We start from the raw sequence: 24,678 nt of genomic DNA on the forward strand, positions 1-24,678 counted from the left end.
ACATATAAATCTTTTAAATAAATAGCTGAGCTGGTGGAAGAGTAAAGGAATTTTTATAAGGCTGGAGTCAGTTAATGCTATAGATGTGAAGTGTGCTCTGAAAGTACTTGCCAATTCCTGGTCACCTAAAGCCTGAATTGTGATAGTCTCTGAACATGGCACAGGAGATGAAGGCTGAGCAGTGAAGAAAGACAGATAATATAAGGATTATATATAATATAATATAATATACTGTGGATAATATCAGGATTCCCAAAGGGAAACATCCTCCCAGAAGAAACCCATCAAGAAGAATCCTTAACCATAATATCACACTCATACTCTTCTGGAGTCAGAATTCGTACTACCTGTGTGGCTTAGAGAAAAAAATTGAAGTGGACTGATAGTGAATGTAGCAGAGGAGAACACATATATCTGGAAGAATGTTCTTTCAGCCAATACTCTTTAAGAGTCCTCAGATTGAGAGTCCCAAGAATATGAGCTCTTATCTAATATGAGAGTCAGCAGAAAAACAAACTATATAAAAAAACTATATTAGAGTTTATCTCAAAGATTCAGATACTAGAATACCCTATAGGAAATAAATCAACATATCTGCTGTATAGGAGCAAATAAGATTGAGAATATGATGCAGGATGATGAGAACCAAAATTCACCAGATTTGCAGACGATCCAGAAAGACCTATAAATAATACACACATAGTAATTTGAATGAAAAAACAGATTAAGCAGACTAGGCACAGTAAAGGGAGGGAAGATAAACCTGAAGAGACCAAGATTAAAAATAGAAAAGAAAGTTTAAGAGAAATGGAGGGACAGAATGGAAATGTCTAACATGTTGAATCAGAATCTCAGAAAATAGGATGGAGGATACATAATTCAAAGGTGTAATAACTGAGACTGATCTAGAATTGGTGACATGTATAAATCCTCAGACATAGGAAGCCAATGAATACTAAATCAGGTAAATCAAAGGAAATTCATACTTATAAACATGATAGCAAAACTGCAGAATATTGAAGACTTTGGCAGTAGAGGAAGCAATTACAGAGAAAAGACATATAACCCAGAAAGGCAGCTCATATTTTAAAGCAAAAGTAGAAGCCAGAAGATAGTATGATATACTCAAAGTGATAAGGAAAAAAAGTCATGAGCCTAGACATTCTGTAGTTAGGTATCATCATTCAAGCGTAATGCAAACGCAAAAAATTTTCAAACTGAAAGCATAACCAAAGTTGTAACTGTTTTGTGAGTTAGGAAGAAGAGAGGAAGAAAGTCAGGTGGTAGGGGAAGAACCGTGAGATGATTAGGAGGTTGTTTGTGAGTTAAGTCTTCCCATGAGCCCCAGAATATTTAGTAAATTCCATTAAAAGATTAAGAAGCACTTTGTGTGAGTTGATTGCTTCTGATGACTGATAAAAGCTGGATTTGGTTGTCTTTGCATTTTATAAGGCTGAACACTGATGTCATTGTTGAAATACAGAGATGGAAGAGTGGTGAATTGAGGAGTAGGAGCTCAGACCCTGTGGGCGCGGGGTGGGTGGATGGCTGTGAGTGAACGCTCTTAAGGCTATGATATTGAAGTTTAGACCAAGTTTAATGAGCTCTCCCAGGAGAAAGGGATGACCTGGCTGACAGATATAGGAAAAAAATCATCTTAAATTTGCCGTTTGAAATAGAATCCCATTCACAGTAAGTTACATAGTCAAGACTAATCTACTTGCTCATTGTTTAGTAGACCAGGCCACAGAGCTGATGAAAACAGCTGCATTTCAGAATATATTCTTATCTCTGTAAATTTTCTTTTTGAAAAGTCTTTCCTAAACTTTGATGGAGAACTAGCTTAAATTGTTAATGTATGTATGTAATTTCATCAGATTGGCTATAATAAAGTGAGTCTAAGATTGGTTAAAACCTTAAGAACAAAGCAGGTTCTTAGACCAGGAACAGAATTTCAGTTGAGGTCACTATGATGAAAACAGTCTACATTTTGACTACTCTTTGGATTTTATTAAAGTGCGCATATAATTATTTGTTCACTTGTGAATTATGGACATAACAAGATGCTGTATCTCTTAGAGACTTAACCAATTAGTTTTGTATGAAATATGAAAATAATTGATCTCTTGACAGCCAAGTGGTTGGGAAGGCTAAAAGTGATTTATATTCTTTGTTTTATGTATATTAAACCCAGAATAATTATCAAGTTTGATTACATAAATCTTAGTTGGCATGTGTTTTAGGAGTCTTTTCTCCTTTATGTATCGGGGGAAACAAATTCCTTTTGAACCAAGTAGGACATAATAAGTAAAATACTTCAGAACCTGTTCCTTGTGATTTTATCCTTAAGTGCAATAAAATTAAGTTTTGTAAGCATTCTGTCATTTTTAGGTAGGAAGATGATACTTAGATGTTTATAGAATATAATGTTGAAAGACATGGTTAATCTAGTACAGGACTATCAGTGCACAATTTAAAAATAAATGTCAAGCAAAAGCATTTAATCTTGTGGGAAATCTAAGGCAAGATGCTAAAATATCACTTTAAAATTATTTTTTTTTAAGTACTCAACTTGTGAGTGTTCCAAAGAAAGTATTTATTACTGCTATTCAGGGACACAGCCTTCAACTGGAAAATAAAACTTAAATTATGGTCATGTAAGTTTTTATGTGAGAAACTCAGGCCATTTTTGCTGGTATAGCTTGTCACGTTTTCCTTTAGAAATGCTTGGCAAATTTGTCAGTGACTCACTACCCATCCTGAAAGTATCAATAAAATGATACCGTGTAGCAATCAGACCTCAGACCCTCCTCAGTTCAGTTCAGTTCAGTCGCCCTGTCGTGTCTGACTCTTTGAGACCCCATGAATCGCAGCACGCCAGGCCTCCCTGTCCATCACCAACTCCTGGAGTTCACTCAAACTCATGACTATCAAGTCGGTGATGCCATCCAGCCATCTCATCCTCTGTCGTCCCCTTCTCCTCCTGCCCCCAATCCCTCCCAGCATCAGGCTCTTTTCCAATGAGTCAACTCTTCGCAGGAGGTGGCCAAAGTACTGGAGTTTCGGCTTTAGCATCATTCCTTCCAAAGAACACCCAGGACTGATCTCCTCTATAATGGACTGGTTGGATCTCCTTGCAGTCCAAGGGACTCTCAAAGAGTCTTCTCCAACACCACAGTTCAAAAGCATCAATTCTTCGGCGCTCAGCTTTCTTCACAGTCCAACTCTCACAATCCATACATGACTACTGGAAAAACTATAGCCTTGACTAGATGGACCTTTGTTGGCAAAGTAATGTCTCTGCTTTTGAATATGCTATCTAGGTTGGTCATAACTTTCCTTCCAAGGAGTGAGCGTCTTTTAATTTCGTGGGTGCAGTCACCATCTGCAGTGATTTTGGAGCCCCCCAAAATAAAGTCTGACACTGTTTCCACTGTTTCCCCATCTATTTCCCATGAAGTGATGGGACCAGATGCCGTGATCTTCGTTTTCTGAATGTTGAGCTTTAAGCCAACTTTTTCACTCTCCTCTTTCACTTTCATCAAGAGGCTTTTTAGTTCCTCTTCACTTTCTGCCATAAGGGTGGTATCATCTGCATATCTGAGGTTATTGATATTTCTCCCGGCAATCTTGATTCCAGCTTGTGCTTCTTCCAGCCCAGCGTTTCTCATGATGTATTCTGCATATAAGTTAAGTAAGCAGGGTGACAATATACAGCCTTGACGTACTCCTTTTCCTATTTGGAACCAGTCTGTTGTTCCATGTTCAGTTCTAACTGTTGCTTCCTGACCTGCATACAGGTTTCTCAAGAGGCAGGTCAGGTGGTCTGGTATTCCCATCTTTCAGAATTTTCCACATTTTATTGTGATCCACACAAGACCCTCCTAGGACTCATTTAAAGTTCCTGTTTAACTGTCCTCCCACCCCACCCTCAAAGGTAAGGGGAGGGAGCTATATACAATGGGAAGGTAAGGAGATTTATGAAATAAAAAATATTCTCAGTCTCTAGGAGGGAAGATTAATGTTTCTCTTCTTTCTCTTCTAGACTGTCCTTTTATTCGGGCCACTCTTCATTCTCCATGTACTGCATGATGTTCGTGGCAGTAAGTACTTTGGGTCTGTTGGTGGTGGATTATGTGTGCGGGCACTTCATATATTCGGGTTTGGTGTTTTCTCCTGTGCGAATGCCTCTGACATTCTCATTGGCCTAACTGCCCAAGTCAACTGGAAGCCACTGCTTGTTGCACTAAGTTCAGAAGAGGAATGGATGGCTGCCTGTACTCTGCCAAGGCCAGTTACAATTGTTTGAAATGACTTTGTCCTTCATTTAGAAGAAGCAGACAGGTGCACTGTATAGCAAGCTGCAAATTGGCAACCTTCAGGATAAGAGGGAATCTTTACTCTTGAAGCAGACAAGTGGTCAAAGCTACTTGTCACTTTTTTGACAGTGGTAGAATCCTAAACAGATCATCAGGTCTGCAAGTCTGGTGCTAAGAATTAGGTGACATGTCCCCTTACTCTGGGCCATGTTTTCTGAAGAGGTTTTCTGGAATATACAGACAGCTCCTGCGTCATCTCAGCAGGTCACTGCTCTGAAATCCAAGCCAAGGTGGTGCTGCTGCTCCTTGTAGCCTGTCCCTGAGCCAGAGCCCTGGCCTCATCTGCACAGTGTGGGTGTTGAGTGGCCTGGCTTTCCCTGCGTGGGGGGCTGCTGGGGTGAGGAATTGTGATTATTGGATGTGATGGCAGCTCTGTTGCTCTCATCTGAGCAAGTCTTATTTTCCTTCCACTTTGGGAAACATTGCCCAGACTGCTTTCCATGGACTAGAAAGGTTTCAGCTTCAGGGAGAGCCAGTTGCTGCTTCAGGAGCTTGTCATCAGTACAGCCTGCAGGAGCAATTTTAGTTGCACTTGTATTATACAGTCAGCAGTGAAGAGTTAGAGAAGACCGGCACCCATATTTTGCATATCAAACTAGAGATGAATGTGTATCGAGAGCAATTAGTGGAAGACCAGGCTTTTGGGCACTACAAGGGGTTTTCAAAGGTCAATTTAACTGACTTATTTTTATCAATCCTCTGTCTCTTTATGTATAAAATTATCAAAATTTGGTGGGAAAAGGAGATCTCTATCCTTACAGGTCAGCTGTAATTTTTCTTTGTAAGTGGACTTTTATATAGTTGTGCTGTGTAAATTTGCTGTTGTCTGGCTGTTTTCAGTTACTCTTTCCCCTAAGATCACAAGTACTGTATAATAATTAAATCTATGATGTGGAGTAAAGATTCATGATGTGTATTGTTAAGGTTCCCCGCTGGAAGTTGGTTGGTTTCATTTAGGAAGAATTTAATATCAGTTTTACCAGAATCTTACTTTTATTTGAAAAAACCAAACTCAGAAATTAAAAGAGCATAAAATTTATAACATGTAAAAATTACAGATGTGTTACATAAAATTCAAATCTACAACTTCAAAACCTTTTCAATAACGCTAATTTTTGGCTTCAACATCTCTGGATATTGCAAGGCTTTCCTCATGTGTTAATTTTGTGAGGAAGAAATTGTACCAATTCAACAAAATTCAGAACTTCCTTTTTAAAAAATACTCAAATGTTTCTGAAATTGTGCCATGGGAAATTTGACTTACTTGATGGTAAAAGTGAAAGTTGCTCAGTCATGTCCGACCCTTTGTGACCCCATGGACTGTTCAGTCCATGGAATTCTTTAGGCCACTGGAGTGGGTAGCCTTTCCCTTCTCCAGGGGATCTTCCCAACCCAGGGATTGAACCCAACTTTCCAGCATTGCAGGCAGATTCTTTACCAGCTGAGCCACAAGGGAAGCCCAAGAATATTGGAGTGGGTAGCCTATCCCTTTTCCAGGGGATCTTCCCAATCCAGGAATCGAACCAGGGTCTCTTGCATTGTAGGCGGATTCTTTACCAACTGAGCTATCAGGGAAGAGCTATTTGATGGTAGTAACAACAAATACTGTTCAGTTCATTTATCTTACTAGGAAAAGCTACCATTCTTCCTAAAGGGAGCCACCATTTTTTTTTTTTCTCTCTCTTTTTAAATAGGGCGTGGGACCAGGGGAGAAGGGAAAGGCTGGAGCTATTAACATATCCTGAGAACTTTCCCTAAAGCAAAGTTTGTGACTACAGTGAATGGCTTTTGAATGTTTGTACGCCCCAGCGCCAGACACTACCAGGGCTGCTTTTGTGGTTTGTTATTCACTCGTGTGTCAGTATCTTTAAGTCCTTCTTCATGAGAAGAGACCTAAGAATCTGAGGTTGGTTGATACTGAAGATGATTTGCTTTTACACTACTCTGTTTTGTCTTTCTGATAGCCCCCATGACACAGAAGAGGGATGACTGCCACCCCTTTCACAAATGGGGAAATAGAGGCCTTGGGAGGAGCTGCTAAGGTCTATAAGCTCTCTGGGAATCTCTTGTTAATCAGGCTCCCTTGCTTTGTTGATTTCTTGAGCTGAACCCTAGTCCAGTTATTTTGAAGGTCAGGTGATACAGATCTCTGAAAGTAAGATGTAACATGTAACTTCAACCCACTCTTTAATTTCAAAGAATATTCTCAGATGTATCATACTCTAGACCTTAAAATTATTTTTGCTCTTCTTTGCTCCTTTGACCTTAAAATATCTGAATATTTGCTCAAACAGAAACATTTAATGAGCTTTTTTTGTGAAATATGAAATTTATGGAGGATGAAACTAGAGAGGGCCTTGATGGCTAGCCTTCCCTGTGGACACCCAGGAACAAACAAAGAGGCAAATTAAACATATATGCAGAGGGCAAATTCGGAGAAGGCAATGGCACCCCACTCCGGGACTCTTGCCTGGAAAATCCCATGGATGGAGGAGCCTGGTAGGCTGCAGTCCATGGGGTCGCAGAGTCGGACACGACTGAGCGACTTCACTTTCATGCACTGGAGAAGGAAATGGCAACCCACTCCAGTGTTCTTGCCCGGAGAATCCCCTGGGACAGGGGAGCCTGGTGGGCTGCCGTCTATGGGGTCGCACAGAGTCGGACACGACTGAAGCGACTTAGCAGCAGCAGCAACAGCAGAGGGCAAATTACCTCAATTCTAGTTTGGTAATTGGATCTGTATGAGCCATTTAGATTTACAGGTATAATGCAACAACAACAACAAATTCAGATGAGGTTTATCATAGACCAAGAACTTTGGAGAAGCAGGCAGGCTACAGCAGCCACGCACTGGGTTTCACCGACTCTGAGCAGTGCAAATACTGACTTGATGTGGATGTAGGCTCTAGCTTTTTTTTCAGCCCCTGAATACATGGATGTCTCCTTGCTTTCCAGCTTTCATATTTATATACATCACTTAACCACTACCTACCCTCCTGCCCCCTGCCACACACACATTCCTTAGGCAATGACTCATCTTGTTCTCCTAGGCATCTTGGCATCATGGGTCAGTTCCAGATTTGCAAGATGTAGTCATTTAAATCCTGAGGATAGTCTTTTATAGCCAGAACTTCCCTGTCAGTTCCTGATACCCAGAAATTAACTTCTAGTTAAAAATGTCCCTTAAAATACCTGACCATCGTTCTTCTTTAGCACACCCTACAGTGCTAGGAGTTAGCCCCCTGAAAAACACCTAGGTTGGTAGGAGCAAAGGGCAGGGCTTCTTTCCATATAGTCAATTGATGTGCAACTGACTCTGACTTCCCTTGACTTTTGCCAAATGCCAGATTCCAAATTTACTTGATTGTTCAGGAAAACAGGCATGGGCTGAAACCGTCCTTTTTTCAGTACAGTAAGGAATATACAGTTTTTCCCAGCACTGTCATAGGGAGACTGTCACCCTAGATTGCTTATATCACTGCTGTTACAGAAGTTTGTTTGTAAATTACTACGGTTGTTTAATCACTGCCGTTATGAACTTTCTGTATAAATTACTCCAGTGGGAACCGAAGTACCTCTCAGTATGTTATGTTTCAGCTTGGTTTCCCTCCCTGTCACAGACTGCCTCACATCTGGGCCTTGCCCCCCGCTGTGCTCAGGTAGTGCTTACCCGCCCAATTTAAGGAGGGATTTGAGGTTTAACTTTAGGAATTTTGTGAATCCTGAAGAAAACTAAGACATGCCTTTCAGTGCTCTTCTGGCCAGGTCTCTCATCACATGAAGGTGGAACAACAGTGTACTTGGCATGGTGTTAGGCCAAGGTGTATTTCTTTGTGTTGGGCATGCTGTTGTTAGTCTAGTTCAGGGGTTGGCAAATTTTTTGTGATAGGTCATGTAATATTTAGGCTCTGTAAACCAGGTGCAATCTTAGCTGCATTTTTTATTTTTTCGAATCAGTGAGTTCAGTCACTCAGTTGTGTCTGACTCTTTGCCACCCAATGGGCAGCAGCACACCAGGCCTCCCTGTCCATCACCAACTCCTGGAGCTTGCCCAAACCCATGTCCATCAAGTCGTTGATGCCATCCAACCATTTCATCTTCTGTCATCCCTTCTCCTCCTGCCTTCAATCTTTCCCAGCATTAGGGTCTTTTCAAATGAGTCAGTTCTTTGCGTCAGGTGGCCAAAGTATTAGGGGGTTTCAGCTTCAGCATCAGTCCTTCCAATGAATATTCAGGACTGATCTCCTTTAGGGTGGACCGATTGGATCTCCTTGCAGTCCAAGGGACTCTCAGGAGTCTTCTCCAACACCCCAATTCAAAAGCATCAATTCTTTGGTGCTCAGCTTTCTTTATAGTCCAACTCTCACATCCATATATGACTACTGGAAAAACTGTACCTTTGACTAGACAGACCTTTGTTGGCAAAGTAATGTCCCTGCTTTTTAATATGCTGTCTAGGTTGGTCATAACTTTTCCCCCAAGGAACAAGCGTCTTTTAATTTCATGGGTGCAGTCACCATCTGCAGTGATTTTGGAGCCCCTAAAAATTGTCTTTGTTTCCATTGTTTCCCCATCTATTCGCCATGAAGTGATGGGACCAGATGCCATGATCTTAGTTTTTTCAATGTTGAGTTTTCAACCAGCTTTTTCCCTCTCCTCTCTCACTTTCAAGAGGCTCTTTAGTTCTTCTTCACTTTCTGCCATAAGGGTGGTGTCACCTTTATCAGAGGTTATTGGTATTTCTCCTGGCAGTCTTGATTCCAGCTTGTGCTTCATCCAGCCCGGCATTTCGCATGATGTACTCTGCATATAAGTTAAATAAGCAGGGTGACAATATACAGCCTTGATGTACTCCTTTCCCAATTTGGAACCAGTCTGTTGTTGCACGTCCAGTTCTAACTGTTGCTTCTTGACCTTTCATACTGTTCATAGGGTTCTCAAGGCAAGAATACTGAGGTGGTTTGCTGTTCCCCTGCTCCAGTGGACCACGTTTTGTCCAAACTCTCCACCATGATCCGTCCGTCTTGAGTGGCCCTACCCAGCATGGCTCATAGTTTCATTGAGTTAGACAAGACTGTGGTCCATATGATCACATTTCAAATAACTGTTTAAAAATGTGAAAATAATCCCTTGACTCTAGTTGAAAATTGGGTGGAGGGACCCTCTTATTTTAAGAGTAAAATATAGGAATACCTCATTTTATTGTGCTTTACTTTATCATGTAAATTGAAGGTTTGTGGCAACCCTGCGGGGAAGTCTATTGGAGCCATTTTTCCAACAGCATTTGCTCACTTTGTGTCTCTGTGTCACATTTTGGTAATTCTCAAAATATTTCAGACTTTTTCATTACTGTTCTATTTGTTATGGTCATTTGTGGTCTTTCATATTAGTGTTGCAAAAGGATTGCAACTTACTTGAAGGCTCAGATGATTGTTAGTACTTTTTAGTAATAATATATTTTTAAATTAAGGGATGTACTTTTTTTAGACAAAATGCCACTGCACACTTAATGGACTATACAGCATAATGTAAACAAAATTCATATGACTTGCGTTACTGTGATATTCACCTTATTGCAGTGGTCTGAAACCAAAGCCACATCTCCAGGTATGGCTTAATACAGGTTTGCCTGTAGTAAGAGACTTTATGAGGCAACAGCATTTAGTAGTTACATGTTACAGAGTCAATTGAGGAAAGGCAGAAACAAACCGGCTTCAAAAAATACCTTATTCGGCAGTTTAATTGAATTTTTAAAATGAGATTGTATAACTAGATCCTTTAATGGAGGATATTGGTCAAGTCATACGGTCTCTTCTAACTAATTTCTGCTGACTGAACTAGGCTCTGCACACGCAGTGCTTGTACCAGATTGGCTCTGAGCTCTTGACTCGACTCCGTCTTAGCCACTGGACCACCTGGGAAGTCCCCCCAGACAGTTTTAACCAGCTCACACAGTGGGGCTGCTGACCGGTTGTGGGAAGGGATCCTGCCTACATTCCTTAGCCAGCTGGTGGTGCTTGTGGTGGGTTAGTTGCCACATTGTGTCTGATCCTTCCGACTCCATGGACTGCAGTCTGCCAGGCTCCTCTGCCCATGAGATTTCCCAGGCAAAAATACTGGGTTGCCATTTCCTGCTCCAGGGGGATCTTCCCAACTCGGGGATCGAACCCCATCTCTTGTGTCTCCTGCATTGCGGGCGGATTCTTTACCACCTGAGCCATCAGGGAAGTCACCTGGAGCCCAGAACAAAGATCTGACCAAGTCTTGACCCAAAGGCATTTCACCAGGGAACCAGGGAACTTTGACTCCTATTTGTTTCAACATGTCACTGAAGAACAGCATCAGAAATACCACTGATGACAGCAGTAGCAGGGTATCAGCCGCCACAGAAAGCATGGCAGCAGGTTTAACCCTGATTATTAGAGTTAGGGTTCCAAAGAAAACAAGGTTTTGTTGTTGTTGTTTAGCTTTAGCTGCGAAATTGTTTCTAACTCTTCATGGCCATGGACTGTAGCCCTCCAGGCCAGGCTCCTCTCCATGGGATTTTCCAGACAAGAGTGGAGTGGACACCATCTCCTTCTCCAGGTAGTCCCTGTTTTCAGCCTGCCTTTTTATGTCAACAAGTCTTCCTTTGCTGTCTGGAGTTTTGTGGGTTGCTCTGCTGACAGAACTGGTAGCTGCATGTTTCATCCTCTGTCCCTCTGCTGTCCTGCCATGGGGCTTCCTGAATCTGCAGTACCACACAGTGTGAAGCCTCTGCTTCTGGGGAGCACCTTAGTGAAGTGCTGCAGGTTGCTTTTGTCCTGCCAGAAGCTTGTCTTTTATTTCTAGTTGTGACCTTTCTACTTCATCAGAAAGTTGAATTCCACTTGTCTCCCTGGCCACCTGGTTTTTTCCAGTGTGGCTGCCACTCTTCTCCATTTTCTATTAAATGGCTCGTTCTTGTCTACCCATGGCTTTTGTTTGCCAGCAGCCCATCATGTATCTGTTAGGTACCGTTTCTACAACTTGTGAAAACTAAACAGTTCCTTCATAAATAAACCCCAGAGTAGATGCAGCCCAGCAGATTTCCGGGCCGAGTCTGCTGCAGGTCATACTGTGTGCCCTTGCACAGTCAGGGCTATGTGGTGCCCTTCGGTTTGTCTGTGGATTGGCAGTTTTCCCCAGTGGGGAAATTTGAAAATTGTAGATGCTACCACTGAGCCAGCCAGTCTGGTACCATACACAGCACTGACTGGATATGGAGTTCTGGAAGTTCTAAATCTTAAGATACAAGCAATTGAAAGCTTTCCTTCTTGTAGTACATATGTGATTAACATATGCATGTGTAGGCAGAAGGGGAAGAGTGGAGGTTGCAAAGGCAACAAAGGTTACAAAGCCTTTTTATTCTCAACTCTGGCATTAAAGCATGAGCAGTCCCCCCTGTCTAGTTCTAATATAGCAGTGCTGAGATATATCAGATATTCAGTTTCTCTGAGACAAAGATGGAGGAATAGAGACTTGTTTTTAAAGGAACATATATGCTTTCCTCTCCCCTGTCAAAAGACAAGGAGTAGAATAGAAAAAAATACATAAATCCACAAAGTCAAAGAATGGAAAAGGAGACAAAAGCAAGAGGTAAAGATTTTGGAAAGCGTTAAATGAGTGGTAGGAGGAAGCTGAATCTCTAGTGTCTCTCGAGGGTGGGAGCTTAAAGATCTGCACTGTGGAGCCTGAGAAGGGCTTAGGAAGGGAGCCCCCAGAAAGTCAGCATTGTACGCTTTCTTGGACCTGCTTATGTAGGATAGACTTTCGGCGGGCAACACAGGAGGTCAGTTGTCAAGGTCTGGAGTTCAGGGCATGTCAACCATGCAACTCAGGTGACCCAAGGTTCAACAAACTCAGTGTGTTTACCTCTTGAGGGTCTACTGAAACCGAAGTCCTCACAGGGAAGAGCAGGGCTAGAGGTGGTGCCTGGCTTTTGCTACATCAAGTGCCTTGGACCCAGAGATACAAAACAGGCAAATAGGAAGCCCATTCAATTAGCCAGTCTCACTCAAGAGATGAGAATTGTTCTGTAACAAGAGCCTTTACTCAAGCCATGGCCATTAGTCCCCAGAAGAGATGAACACAGACTCTTATTTAATTAGGTACTTAGAGGGGGAAGATTTCACCTAGAGTATACTGCAGTGTGTTTGGTTATTGATCTATAAGCGAATGTTATTTTCACAGGGATGTTGAGGAAGAGATTGGGGCAAAATAATACTTACTTAACATATGTGTGTGGGCTACCTAAAGTCAAAGTCAGAATTCTTTGGAAGAAACAGAGGGATTTTAGAATCCTAATTGAGGAAGAACCTTGAAAGTCCTGAGTTTCCTTTATGTTGGAAGTATAAAATAAATCCCTAAGTCCATTTGAGAGTTGTTTTTTAACTATGTTCCTAGCAGGGATGGGTGCAGTTCTCCCTAATATGTCTGCATTTGTGTCAAGTATTTGTAATTCCTAAGTATATGTTTTTATAGTCTAAATAGCTGATGCCTTTAAACATCATCTGGAAAGATAGCTTAACAGGAACTAGAAGAGAGACAACTAAACTTTTGGATAATAACATACAAAACTTGGCCCCTAGTTAAAGAATTGTTTTCCTTAAAATGAACAAAAAATTTCCAGGTAGAACTAATGAGGTGAATCTTATCTGGCACAGCTGTGGTACCTAACTGGCTTCAGCTAGCACATGCTAAGTAACTTTGCCCCATCCAGAACCAAGTGTCTAACCACCTCCAGAATCTTGAGACAAGCCTCTTACTCTGTACTTGTTTATAGCTTCAACAGCAGCAAACCAAAAAGGGGAGAGGAGCTCTGCTGAAAGCCAGTAGCACTTCAGCCTATTAATTAGTTCAACTCAGTTAAACAACTGGTATGCTCTTTTAGGATCAGATGTTTATACTATAAAGTACTTGATAAAATTAGACCACCTCTGTGTCTTTGCCAGGTGCTAAGAACTGAACACGCACAGCAGTGCCCAGAGAACTAGGAATGGACTTATCTATCTACTTTAAATAGGCAGGGTCAGTGGGCACAGCCACATAAATTGTTTTCTGCAGACTGCATTTAAGTAAGTGTATGAGCCATAAATTACTGAACAGAGTTTTTAAAATGAATATTAAGAATTATATTATTAGATAGAAGTTACAAAAAAAAAGACCATATTTGCTGAAAGGTGTTCATAGGAAACTATTCCAAATTTCTTCTTTATTACAGTCTTAGGGGATGCACCAAAGTCAAGGGCAGGCTGACACAGCAAAGGGGAGATTCTCAGGTCTGATAGTGTATGGAAAAATCATAGAACTTTAAAGGGTACAGGTGCTATTGAAAGAATACTCTTACTGGATCAGGACTAAACTACAGACTGTATTATTTACTTAGGCAGATTATTGTATTTACTTATAAATACATATTTATTTAGTCTCAGTCACTCATGTTAAATAATTTGAGGCTAGAGGAACTCTCAAGTAAATTGTCTGGGTGAATTAAGCAAACTTAGTTCCTAAATAGGCTGGGCAGAAAATACAGTAGCCTGGCCCAGGGTAAGGGCAACCTGTGCTCAGAGCCATAGCAGTTGATCCTAAGACTGAATTAATGACCACTGTAACTCAAAATGGAAGGGAAGGAGCAGCCCCTGAAATCCTAGGTTATACACACAGAGACGCTTACCTTGTTTATAATTTGGAGAGTGGTCTAACTAGAGCACTAGATAGGTAATAAATTCTTGTAAACTGTTACTAGGGCAATTTGTATTTTTGTTTTATTTTGGGACTAATTTTTAGGTATTCATGAGTTCAAGAATGCTTGCCTAAAGCCTTCTTCCATATATAACACTGATTAATGATCATTAATACTTAATGCTATCATTTAAAACATCAATCTTTTAGAAATGTGATATTTAATATAAAATATAGTTTTTAGTTGGTATACTAAACTTCCCCCCCCCCCCCCCCATCTTTTCTATTAGCTTTATCTTCAAGCCAGAATGAAGGGAGACTGGGCAAGACTTTTACGCCCTACACTGCAATTTGGTCTTGTTGCTGCATCCATTTATGTGGGCCTTTCTCGAGTTTCTGATTACAAACACCACTGGAGTGATGTGTTGACTGGACTCATTCAAGGAGCTCTGGTTGCAGTATTAGTTGTAAGTATACATGGCAGCAGCCTACATCTTGAAATTGACAAACACTTGGACAAATAAGTAGAAAAAAAGGTTCCAATGAGAAAACTATGTTAAGGCAGAGAATGTGGCTCAATAATTGCTACTGGGTAAGGACCCCAATGTTATTAAAAGTCATTTTAGGACTGACAGGAAATAATACCTAGATTATTTACTTTCTGCAGAAGTTATTAAAAAAAAATTACTAAGTTTTGTTTTTTTTTTAATTGTAAAAAGCCCTGGGTACAAAGTTTTCTTTTTGGTATAAATTGAAAATAATTTACATGAAGAACGACACTTTTTTTTCATTAAGGGCTGGCTGGCAGAGTGAAGCTTTTTGCCCAAGACATAACAAAGCAACTCTCAGAATGTCTTTAACAAAAATTCCTGTTAGCCACTAATTTGTTGTTGCTGTTCAGTCACTGAGTCGTGTCCGCCTCTTTGTGACCCCATGGACTCTAGCCTGCCAGGCTCTTCTTGTCTATGGGATTTCCCAGGCAAGAATACTGGAGTGAGTAGCTACTGCCTTCTTCAGGGGCCCTTCCTGACCCAGAGAGTGGACCTGCATCTCTTGCTTTGCAGGCAGGTTCTTTACCACTGAGCCACTGGGGAAGCCCAGCCACTAATTTATTAGTACCCTTAACTTGGAGCCTGTAATGCATATCCTTTTATTTTTTGCACACTGCTTATTGCAATATTTGTTATGGTTTTTCAACTTATTTAAAATTTTATCATTTGATACTCTGTCCCATTCTAAATGTTATCTGTTCTACACAGGCTGTATATGTATCAGATTTCTTCAAAAAGAGAAATTGTCCTTTTAAAGAAAGAAAAGAGGAGGATTCTCATACAACTCTGCATGAAACACCGACGACGGGGAATCACTATCGGAACAGTCACCAGCCTTGAAGGTGGCACAGTGCCCAGATGAAGCTGGCCTCTTTCTAAAGAAAGATGATTGCAACCGGAAGGCAAGAGGATGCCTTGAAGGGACTGCTGCTACTATACCTCCTGGATGCCTACTTTACCTGTGTGTATATAGTTACATTTAACACAACGGTTATCTAATAGCTCTAAGTTCATTTTAAAAAATTTCAACGGCCTTTCACTAAACAATGCCCCACCTGTACATTGTTTTATTAAAAAATGTAACGCTTATGTACAAATGTGTATGTAATATGCTTTCTTAGAATGATGCTTGATTTAAATATAATACATATTAAAATGTTTCAGGACAACTGTCTTGAGATGGGAAAACCAAATCAATACTTATAGGCATTTGTAGTTGATTGTAATCAGACAGGTGGAGAACAATTTATAATTCCACATTCCTTAGCTGACTGTTTATAAGTAGAGGCTGGCGGCAAACACAATATCTCTCTTGATTTTGGTGATTCCTAAGGGAAAAGAAAATATGATGTAAATTTTCAAGACCACAAAGAATGTAATGCCCATCCACTGGGTTTTTTTTTAACAATTCTCGTTAAATTGGTGAGAAGGCAATTAGGAAAATACAAAACCTTGCTGGTCTGAAAGACACCTAGAGGAGGAGTTCATAGCTATCTCTGAGAAACGGGAAACTTTGAAACCAGACCCCTGTTCTTATGAATGCTGACTCTACAGTACCCCATGTGTGGGGGGGCTAGGGGTGTCCAAAATTATTTTTAAAGACTTGGAAAGAATAAGCTGTCAAAAGAAGTTAGTTACCCAAAAGCATTAATTTTCAGCCTACAGTGGAAGGCACTATATTTCAGTTACCATGTGAAATTCTTTCTGGGCTAAGGCAGGACAAACTTTTCGAAAGTTTACAAAACTAGACTTAAACCCACAGTGATTCAATAGGTCTGCTCTATTTAACAATGTTGATAACATTAGCCAGTTTCTGCAAACTTCTTAGAACACTAAGTAGATAGCAAAATTAGTAGGTTTGACTGTGGTCAACCAACCCAGAGCAGCACCGTGTCTCTATTCTTGGTGCTTTCAGTCCTTTTCCTCGGCCAGCATACAGATGGCGTGAAGTTATGTGCAAGTGCGTGTGCCTCCCCGTCACTACCGCCATGATGTAGCCAGCCTTTCCCGAGTAGGTCTTCCTGCTTCCACCGAGCTAATCTACAGACTTGCCTACAATGCATCAGCAAGAACTGCCTGGTGAAACCCAAGCCCGAGCACACCACTCCTGTGCTCAAAACCTCTGATCACCTCAGAGGAAAAAGCTGAGTGCTGGGGCCTACAGGACCACTCTTTTCTTCTTCCAACCCCTGCTGTTCGATTCACTGTTCACTGTGCTCCAGCCACACGGGCCTGTTGCTCAAGTACATCAAGTATATATGGAGGGGCTCTAGGCCATCATATCCATCTTTCAATTCTCTGTTGTCTCTTCCTTCGTTTGTATCACTACCTGATGTATTTTAATTGTTGACTTGTTTACTGTCCACCCCCTGCACTAGAATGTGAGCGCCATGAAGGCAGGGGTTTGTGTCTTTTTTGTTCACTGCTGTATTCCCTGGTGCTTAAACCAATGCCTGGCACACAATAAGTGCACAATAAATATTTTGAGATTTTATCTATATTCATTTACAAACTGTTTCCAACACACACTGATATTTTCTTTGAATGCTACTAGGTGGCCTGCCATGGCAATCCAGTGAAGAATATCTGGAAATGTTTTCCTAGGTTGTGGTCAAGAGGTCAAATCTCAACAGGATTTGCCAAAATTACTAGAAAAACCTTATGGGCTGGATACTGACCTTCTGCAAATTTATTTTCCAGCTCAGTGTTTCCAATGGCTTTTGCTGCTTGACACATTTGTCGAAGTAGTTCTTCCAGGCGCCTCATACAACGGATTATGCTGCCTAGACAGAAAAGCAAACAAATCACTTGTAAAGTGTAAATAATCAGGAAAAGCAGAACTTGTGTTAAGACACAAGGAAGGCGAACATGGGATGATTAACCGATAGTCCTCTGAGGAACTTCTACTGCAGTAAATCAGTAGTAAACTTCACTAGTGACTGCTAGGCACCAGGAAGGCCACAAAGATCAAGAGTGTAATTCCCGTCTTTGACTAATGGCAGAGAGAGGCATGGGTTTATTGTAATGTGCTGACACTTGCTCTTACAGAAGTACACACAGTGCCCTGGGAACAGAGGACAGAACAACATAGGTGAAGGGCAGCAAAGGTGACATATGATTTGGGTCCTTTATGCATAAGGTCACTGCCAGGCAGTGACAAGGCAAGACCACCGAGGCAATGCAGACATGCCCACAGACCACAGTGGGCCCCGGGCATGGCCTTCCACGGCCTCTGGGTACTATCCTCTGAAGAGAACGCAACGGGGAATGTTTAAGGAAGGGAATAACAGAAGCAGATTTTCATTTTAAAGGTGCAATCGATCATTCTTCTGGACCTTAAACAGGCTCTTTCAGCAATAATTTCCTCACACAGTGTATCCTCAATGAAGCACAGAAGAGGCGATCAGTCCCTTCCCATTGGGATTTGACTCCCCGAGACAAGGGTTTGCATCAAAGGTGAAGTTGTAAACACACCTGCACTTCTGTCAGGCTTGCACAAGGAGGAGCCTCTGGATTCTTTCTCTAAGTGCTACCTAAGGTGAAAACTCTTGGATTTTAGTTTTAATGCCTGAAATACAGAGGAGTATCAGTTCTCTCTGGTATGCAAGCTGTGACCTCACACTTCAGGTTCTTATTTACTCCTTGTAACACTGCTACTGCTACGTAGCTTCAGTCGTGTCCGACTCTGTGCAACCCCATAGACGGCAGCCCACCAGGCTGCCCCGTACAACCCCATAGACGGCAGCCCACCAGGCTCCCCCGTCCCTGGGATTCTCCAGGCAAGAACACTGGAGTGGGCTGCCATTTCCTTCTCCAATGCATGAAAGTGAAGTCGCTCAGTCATGTCCAACTCTTAGCGGCCCCATGGACTGCAGCCCACCAGGCTCCTCCATCCATGGTATTTTCCAGGCAACAGTACTGGAGTGGGGTGCCATTGCCTTGTAATGCTGGAATAATTTATTAACATGTATCTTGTAAAACACTCATTGTACTGTGTTCAGGGCTCTTTTTACCTTTTAATGCCCTCCACATTATGGTCCAATGTGCCCAGGGGAGAAAAACAATGGAGATTTAACTCCTAAAGCTCTTGCTCTTAAACACGGTATGTTAATGTTGGGAACTGGAGAAGATGCAGATGAGAAATACAAACTACCAAGGTGGCAGCAGAAAGGATGGGATTCAAAATGAAGAGGGTACAGAAGAGTAGAAGGCAGCCCTGGAATCGAGAGTGACTTCCTCTGAAGAGGAGAGAGTAAGGGACAAGAGATGTGCACGTGAGTTTCTAGCTTAAGACAGCCTACTGGCACCTGCCTGTCCTCTGAAGCAGAAGTGATCATCCACAAAGCTGGCACAAGTGAGGAAGGTGCGCAAGGAGAGCAGTGAGGATCTGGAATCGCCTGTAAGACGAGCCTCAGAGCCAGAGACCACAGTCTCTGGAGGGGAAGACAAGGGATTACGATTGAGCTGTGCTATCTACTGCCTGAGGGACTGTATTAGCCAGCTAGGGAAACACTATAAACTAAATGAGGCAGAAGGTTCCAAGTGTCAGGTACCGAGCTGGTGCACAACAATCTCCTCCTCCTCTGCTGGGGCTACATCTATTACCAGGAAAGTTTAATGTGATCCTGAGGTTACAGACTACGGCTTCTGAAGACACCAAACGATACAATTTTTCTCCAGGAGAACTCTGCTATTGAAGTACAGGATTAGAGAATGAATTACTAGACTGATCCACCTGGAGGTGCATATAATGGCAGACGGAAACACAAGAATCTCAGTTGCATCCTAATTCTCTTTCCATGACTAGAAAGAGAACTGTGGCTCAGAAGGGAAGTTCTAAGCAGTAGTGGGGCCCCTTCACAGCAGGTCTCCAAGAGAACGAGGAAGCATACCTACCTGAGCATTTACTTCCTGTTACTGAGACAACTGATTCTAACACCAATAAGCTATATTAAGATTTTGAAAATTAACTGAACAAATGAAAAACAGACTTGCTGCTGCTTTTACTAGTAACCTTTTAACAACAACAACAAAAAAAATGATTTCACAAAAGATGTTCCCAAGTAGGAGACTATGTCATTGGCTACTTCCAACATCCTACCACCATCTTACAAACGAGAAACCCTAGAGGGGTTAATGACTTTCAGGTTCACCCTTTAGAGCAATGGCTTCCCTTTTAAACTGTGAGGCTAAGAGTTCCTGGAAGAAGAATCTCGGACCTTCAACCACTTTACAAATGCAGGTAAGAGTATTAGCCTATTCCCTAAGAACAGGAAGCTGCCAGGTTGGCCACTAGCCATTGTGGGGTCAGAAGGTGGCATCCCCTAGACCCACTGGTAAATTCATGACTTGATAAATGGACAGCACCTACTTTTCTCTCTTCCCCTGGATGTGTGTTTCAGCTCCTACTGCCCTTTACTGGCACCTCTGTGCAGGCACAAGCAACATAATAACAAGGGCTGCAGTCCTGTGGGCAGGTGAGGAGCCTATCCCTGACCCCCTGCATCCCAGGAGGAATAGTGCTCCTCTACTGCCCCCAAATCTAATACCATTCATTCAAATGCCAATAGGAGCCCTGGTGAGTCTGTTTCAGCCCTGATTCAAACATAAGGTTCTGGATGGTCCGATATTTCTGTACCAGGATAATCATTTGTGGACCCTAAGTTTTAGCTTTAAAGATACTATTTCATGAAGTTCAATCATTAGCACGCCACTCATTTTTGCTGTAACATTTTTTACTTAAGTGAAAGTTACTCACTTCTAGGCCACAGTTATAAAAAACAGCTGTTACAAAAACAAAACAATGCTATTAATTCTACCTAGATGCTATTACTGGATCAACAAAAAGTTGATCACCCACACATATTACAGACACCTCAAACTCAACAGTTTCACAAAGTGAATTCATTCTTTTCCTTTCAAATCTTCTCTATTAACCTGTGAAAAACTTCAAAGTGGAGATAATATAATATCTCCACCTATAAAGTGGAGATAATAATTCTTAAACCTAAATGGGGTTATTATGAGAAATGAATGAAATAATGTATGCAGGGTGCTTAATAAGTGGCAGTAATACAATAGGAACTCAATAAATGCTGGCTCTATTTGTTATTTCTGTTCTCAGTGCAAAGAATGCTGAGCTCTAGTACTGCTTTGCATTGAAAGAGGAAATCCAATCACAATAACATTGGGTGTCTAAAGCGGGGGGGCCTGGAATGGAGAACGTAATGAACATCAGATTACCCTTGCAACTAGATAGTAAATGTGTGTTTTGCAAACACTTCTATTTGAAGAAAATGAAATTAGATAATGGTCAAAAATGTAAATATACAGCACTTCAAAAAGCAAAGAATGGATTCCGCAGGCCATTTGGAACTGAAATGTAGTGCTTCATAAATGTTTGCTGTGCAGGCCATCAGTCAGCTGCCTGTGCTCACAAATATTGTTTTGACTGAATTCAAATGTGTCCAGGGAAACACAGATAACCTGATATTGTTTAGGTATTTCTGCAAATTGAGAAACTCATGTTCCTAGTGGAGAAGGCAATGGCACCCTACTTCAGTACTCTTGCCTGGAGAATCCCAGGGATGGAGGAGCCTGGTGGGCTGCCATCTATGGGGCCGCACAGAGTCGGACGCGACTGAAGCGACTTAGCAGCAGCAGCAGCATGTTAACAGCCAGAATCTGCAAAAGCTATCAGAGGCCAAACATATGAAGTAAATTGCTAAGATTAAGGTATAAACTAAAGAAACTAAACATACATCTGAGCTGCCAGATACAGCTCACGCCAACTCAATTTCTGGAAAACAGTTCTGACAGTTTCAGATGACATGAGAACAAGTAAGAAATGAGGCCAGGAGATACAGGGTTGCACATACAGTGGCTGTGGCAGTTGGCCTCAGTCTTGTCAAGAAATCACCTTGTGTGGACAAACACCGTTCACAGCTGCATGCAGCATAAAGGCTATTTATTCCCGATGGAGACTCATGAAGACTCCTGGGAAGAGGTGAATTTCCCAGCACACTTCCTACCTGCTATGGTTCTCCGTAATCCAAGGCTTCTCCTTACTCCCAGCTTTAGAAATCATTCTGCCTCATCAATTAAGTGCATAATCTGCCTCATAGATTAAGTGCAAGACAAGAGATAAAAGGCCATGACCCTTCCTCCCAGGCTATCTGAAGCTGACCAGAAACAAAAACACACACTAACAACCAAATGGTTTATTACGAACCTTTTTTCTGGTTTTGCCAGAGTGGAAAGTAAAACTGAATCCTTAATAGTAATGAAAGCTATAGTAAAATACACACAAAATCTACCACTTTAAAGCATGTGCCCCAGCGTCACTACCCCTTTTTTATACTTAGGTTTATATCACCATTCTGGAAAGAATGTACACTTAGGTAATAATTCACATGGCATAAAATTCACCCTTTGGGGGCTTCCCTAGTAGTCAAGGGACATGGTTGGATCCCTGGTGGGGGAACTAAGATCACATATGCTGTAGAGCAACTAAGTTCATGAGCTGCAACTACTGAGCCTCAGGGTTATAACAAAGCCCCAATACCACGACTACTGAGCCACAGCACCACGACTACCGAGTCCCAGGGCCATGACTACAGAGCCACAGCACCACGACTCAGAATCCATATGCTGCAATGAAGGATCCCCCCCGACTCAACAAAGACCCCCGCGTGTCCATAGCTAAGATCCGGTAGAGTCAATACAAACACAAATTCACCCTTTTAAATAAGTGCACAAATTCAGTGGTTTTTAGTATATTCAGAGTTGTACAACCATAATCACTATTTAATTTTAGAATCTTTTTATCAAACCCAAAAGAAACCCAAGTCCATTAAGCAGTCACACCCACCGCCAGTCCATGGTAACCACAAATCTACTTCTGTCTCTCTAGATTTGCCTATTCTGGACATTTCACATAAATGAATTATACAGTAGGTGGCTTCTGTGTCTGCCTCCTTTCACTTAGAACCTTAAAGTGTTTCAAGTTCATATACTAGCATGAATCAGTCCTTCACTACTTTTTCTAGCTGAATACTGTTCCACTGTATGAATAAAACACAATTTAACTATCTACTCAATTGAAGGACATTTGAGCACACAAGCTTAAGGGCAGTTTTACAAACATCAGACTCATGTGGTTCTTGAACAAAACATTCTAGTTGAGGATAGAAGAAATCAACACATTTCTTTACCTGGAGAGGTATTTATTTCTACCTCCAACTTTCTGGTATTCCCAAAAGTGGTTCCTCACAGTTCATGCCCTAAATCTGATATAATACCTCCTATCTAAGTGGTTACTGAGGCCTGAGGTTAGAATCATAAATACACTTTCCTGCAATCATTTTACCATATTAGATCCCAGCTCAGGCTGAAAACATTCTGGGAGGGCAGAGACTATTGCTTGTACTGCATGCAGCACAATTCCTGGTCCCACTAGGGTCTCAGTTAATTATTCATCAAAAGAGTAAGAATCAGGTGCTAATTCTTAAGTCATTTAGTACTAAAATTGTGCCAAAAACTAAATAGAGAAAAGATACATACTAATAAAATGCTACTCTATTAGCAAAAGTATGTAAAAAAAAACAAACCAGCTGGAAAATCCCTTATGACACTGATGTATCTTCTAGGGAAGGGTAAAGCTATGCTAGTTGAAAGGCACGTGAGAAGAACTGTGGCGGGGCAGAGAGTGGGAATGCACAAAACAGCATTTGCTTAAAAAACCCCGACAGACGCAAGTGCTGCAGCGAACAGTTTCCCATGATAATCTGTCACAGCAGCTTTCCTGATGGCATGTGCTTAAAGGAAAGCGAATCCATCCTGCACAGGGAAGAGCACCGTACTGCATCTGTACAGGCAAATGGAGAGTACCCACCATTCAATGTTAACTAGCTCCAGCTAATGTTTGAAAAATTCTTAAAACTACTTCTGAGGCTCATGACATGACATGATTGGACACTTGACCACAGCATACTAAAAAGTTCCAATGTAGTCATTTTCTGCCTATAAAAGTAAAGACACACTATACTATGGGTACAGCAGTGATTATAGTACTTTTCCAATTATATCAAGCATGTGCCGTAACAAGACGAGGAGAGAATGGCTTTTCTGAAAAGGATAAAGTAAACACCACCACAGTTTTTAAAAAAAAAAGGTTGTGGCAAGGAGACACAGCATGCCAGAGAAAGGAAATAATATCCTAATATCCCAAGGTTCTCAGTAGTTTTTTTTTTGCTGTTTAATTACATATTTTACTCTTATGAGCTAATTATAGTCTATTCCAGTTTTAGAAAGAAAAGGTAGAGCTGACATAATGGTGCCATGAAAACTGTGTTGATATTAGACCCAATTTCAAGTTATAGTAATGAATCCCTTAATTTTCAATCTTAGATTTCATGAGCAAACTGTGACATCAAAACAGCCCCGAGGAATTGAAAAGAGGTAAAAATACTGATTTCAGGAATTGCTCATATGTGGGGGAAAACATCAACTCATAGGTGGCAGAAATACAAATTACCTTCAATTTTAACACTTTACAATTTATCTTCCATACTGTGATAACTTTCCCACTTAAATACAAAGAATAGAAAAATAATCTATAAAGATAATTTTACAAGGCTTCCTCTATTTCTAGGTCTATTGTTCCTTCATTTCTCTTAAACAAATACACCAAACAATGCATCACTACTGTTTTATGCCACTGTGTCTACCTTCTCAGAGAAGCAGATATACAAATATGAGCCAGCATATTAATAATTCTAGAATCTAGGCACAGAACAGTCACGGTTTCATTCCTATCTTCCAAAAAGAAGTTATACTGAAGAGTGGTGATCCTGTACCTGATTGCCTTTGTATCTCTGAAACACACAAGCTGTCGTACACCCGCTGGGTTTCTGTGGGTCAAGTGAGGTGAGGGTGTCACGTGTCCCTCTTCTCACACCATCAGTTATGACAGGCCTTCTGACCACCCCTACAGCATTTTCAGAGGATGGAGATGGCACAATTCTAGGCAGTATTTAAGAATCCTC

The 24,678-nt window shown here is 41.4% G+C and overlaps 2 protein-coding genes across 3 annotated transcripts in view; one reads left to right on the forward strand and one right to left on the reverse strand.

The window, feature by feature from the left end:
* Nucleotides 1-17,126, forward strand: part of PLPP1 (phospholipid phosphatase 1) — a 106,077-nt gene extending 88,951 nt beyond the window's left edge. For both annotated transcript variants that reach the window (XM_006074157.4, XM_006074158.4), the window contains exons 4-6: nt 4,046-4,103; nt 14,372-14,548; nt 15,341-17,126. In XM_006074157.4, the coding sequence (XP_006074219.1) occupies nt 4,046-4,103; nt 14,372-14,548; nt 15,341-15,472 (367 nt within the window). In that variant the 3' untranslated portion in view covers nt 15,473-17,126. The remainder of the gene's footprint in view (nt 1-4,045; nt 4,104-14,371; nt 14,549-15,340) is intronic.
* Nucleotides 15,667-24,678, reverse strand: part of MTREX (Mtr4 exosome RNA helicase) — a 95,629-nt gene continuing 86,617 nt past the window's right edge. The window contains exons 26-27 of the mRNA XM_006074155.3: nt 17,311-17,415; nt 15,667-15,960 (exon numbers count right to left, since the gene is read on the reverse strand). Of these exons, the coding sequence (XP_006074217.1) occupies nt 15,908-15,960; nt 17,311-17,415 (158 nt within the window). The 3' untranslated portion in view covers nt 15,667-15,907. The remainder of the gene's footprint in view (nt 15,961-17,310; nt 17,416-24,678) is intronic.

Source organism: Bubalus bubalis, chromosome 19, assembly GCF_019923935.1.
Source record: "Bubalus bubalis isolate 160015118507 breed Murrah chromosome 19, NDDB_SH_1, whole genome shotgun sequence".
Lineage (NCBI taxonomy): Eukaryota > Metazoa > Chordata > Mammalia > Artiodactyla > Bovidae > Bubalus > Bubalus bubalis.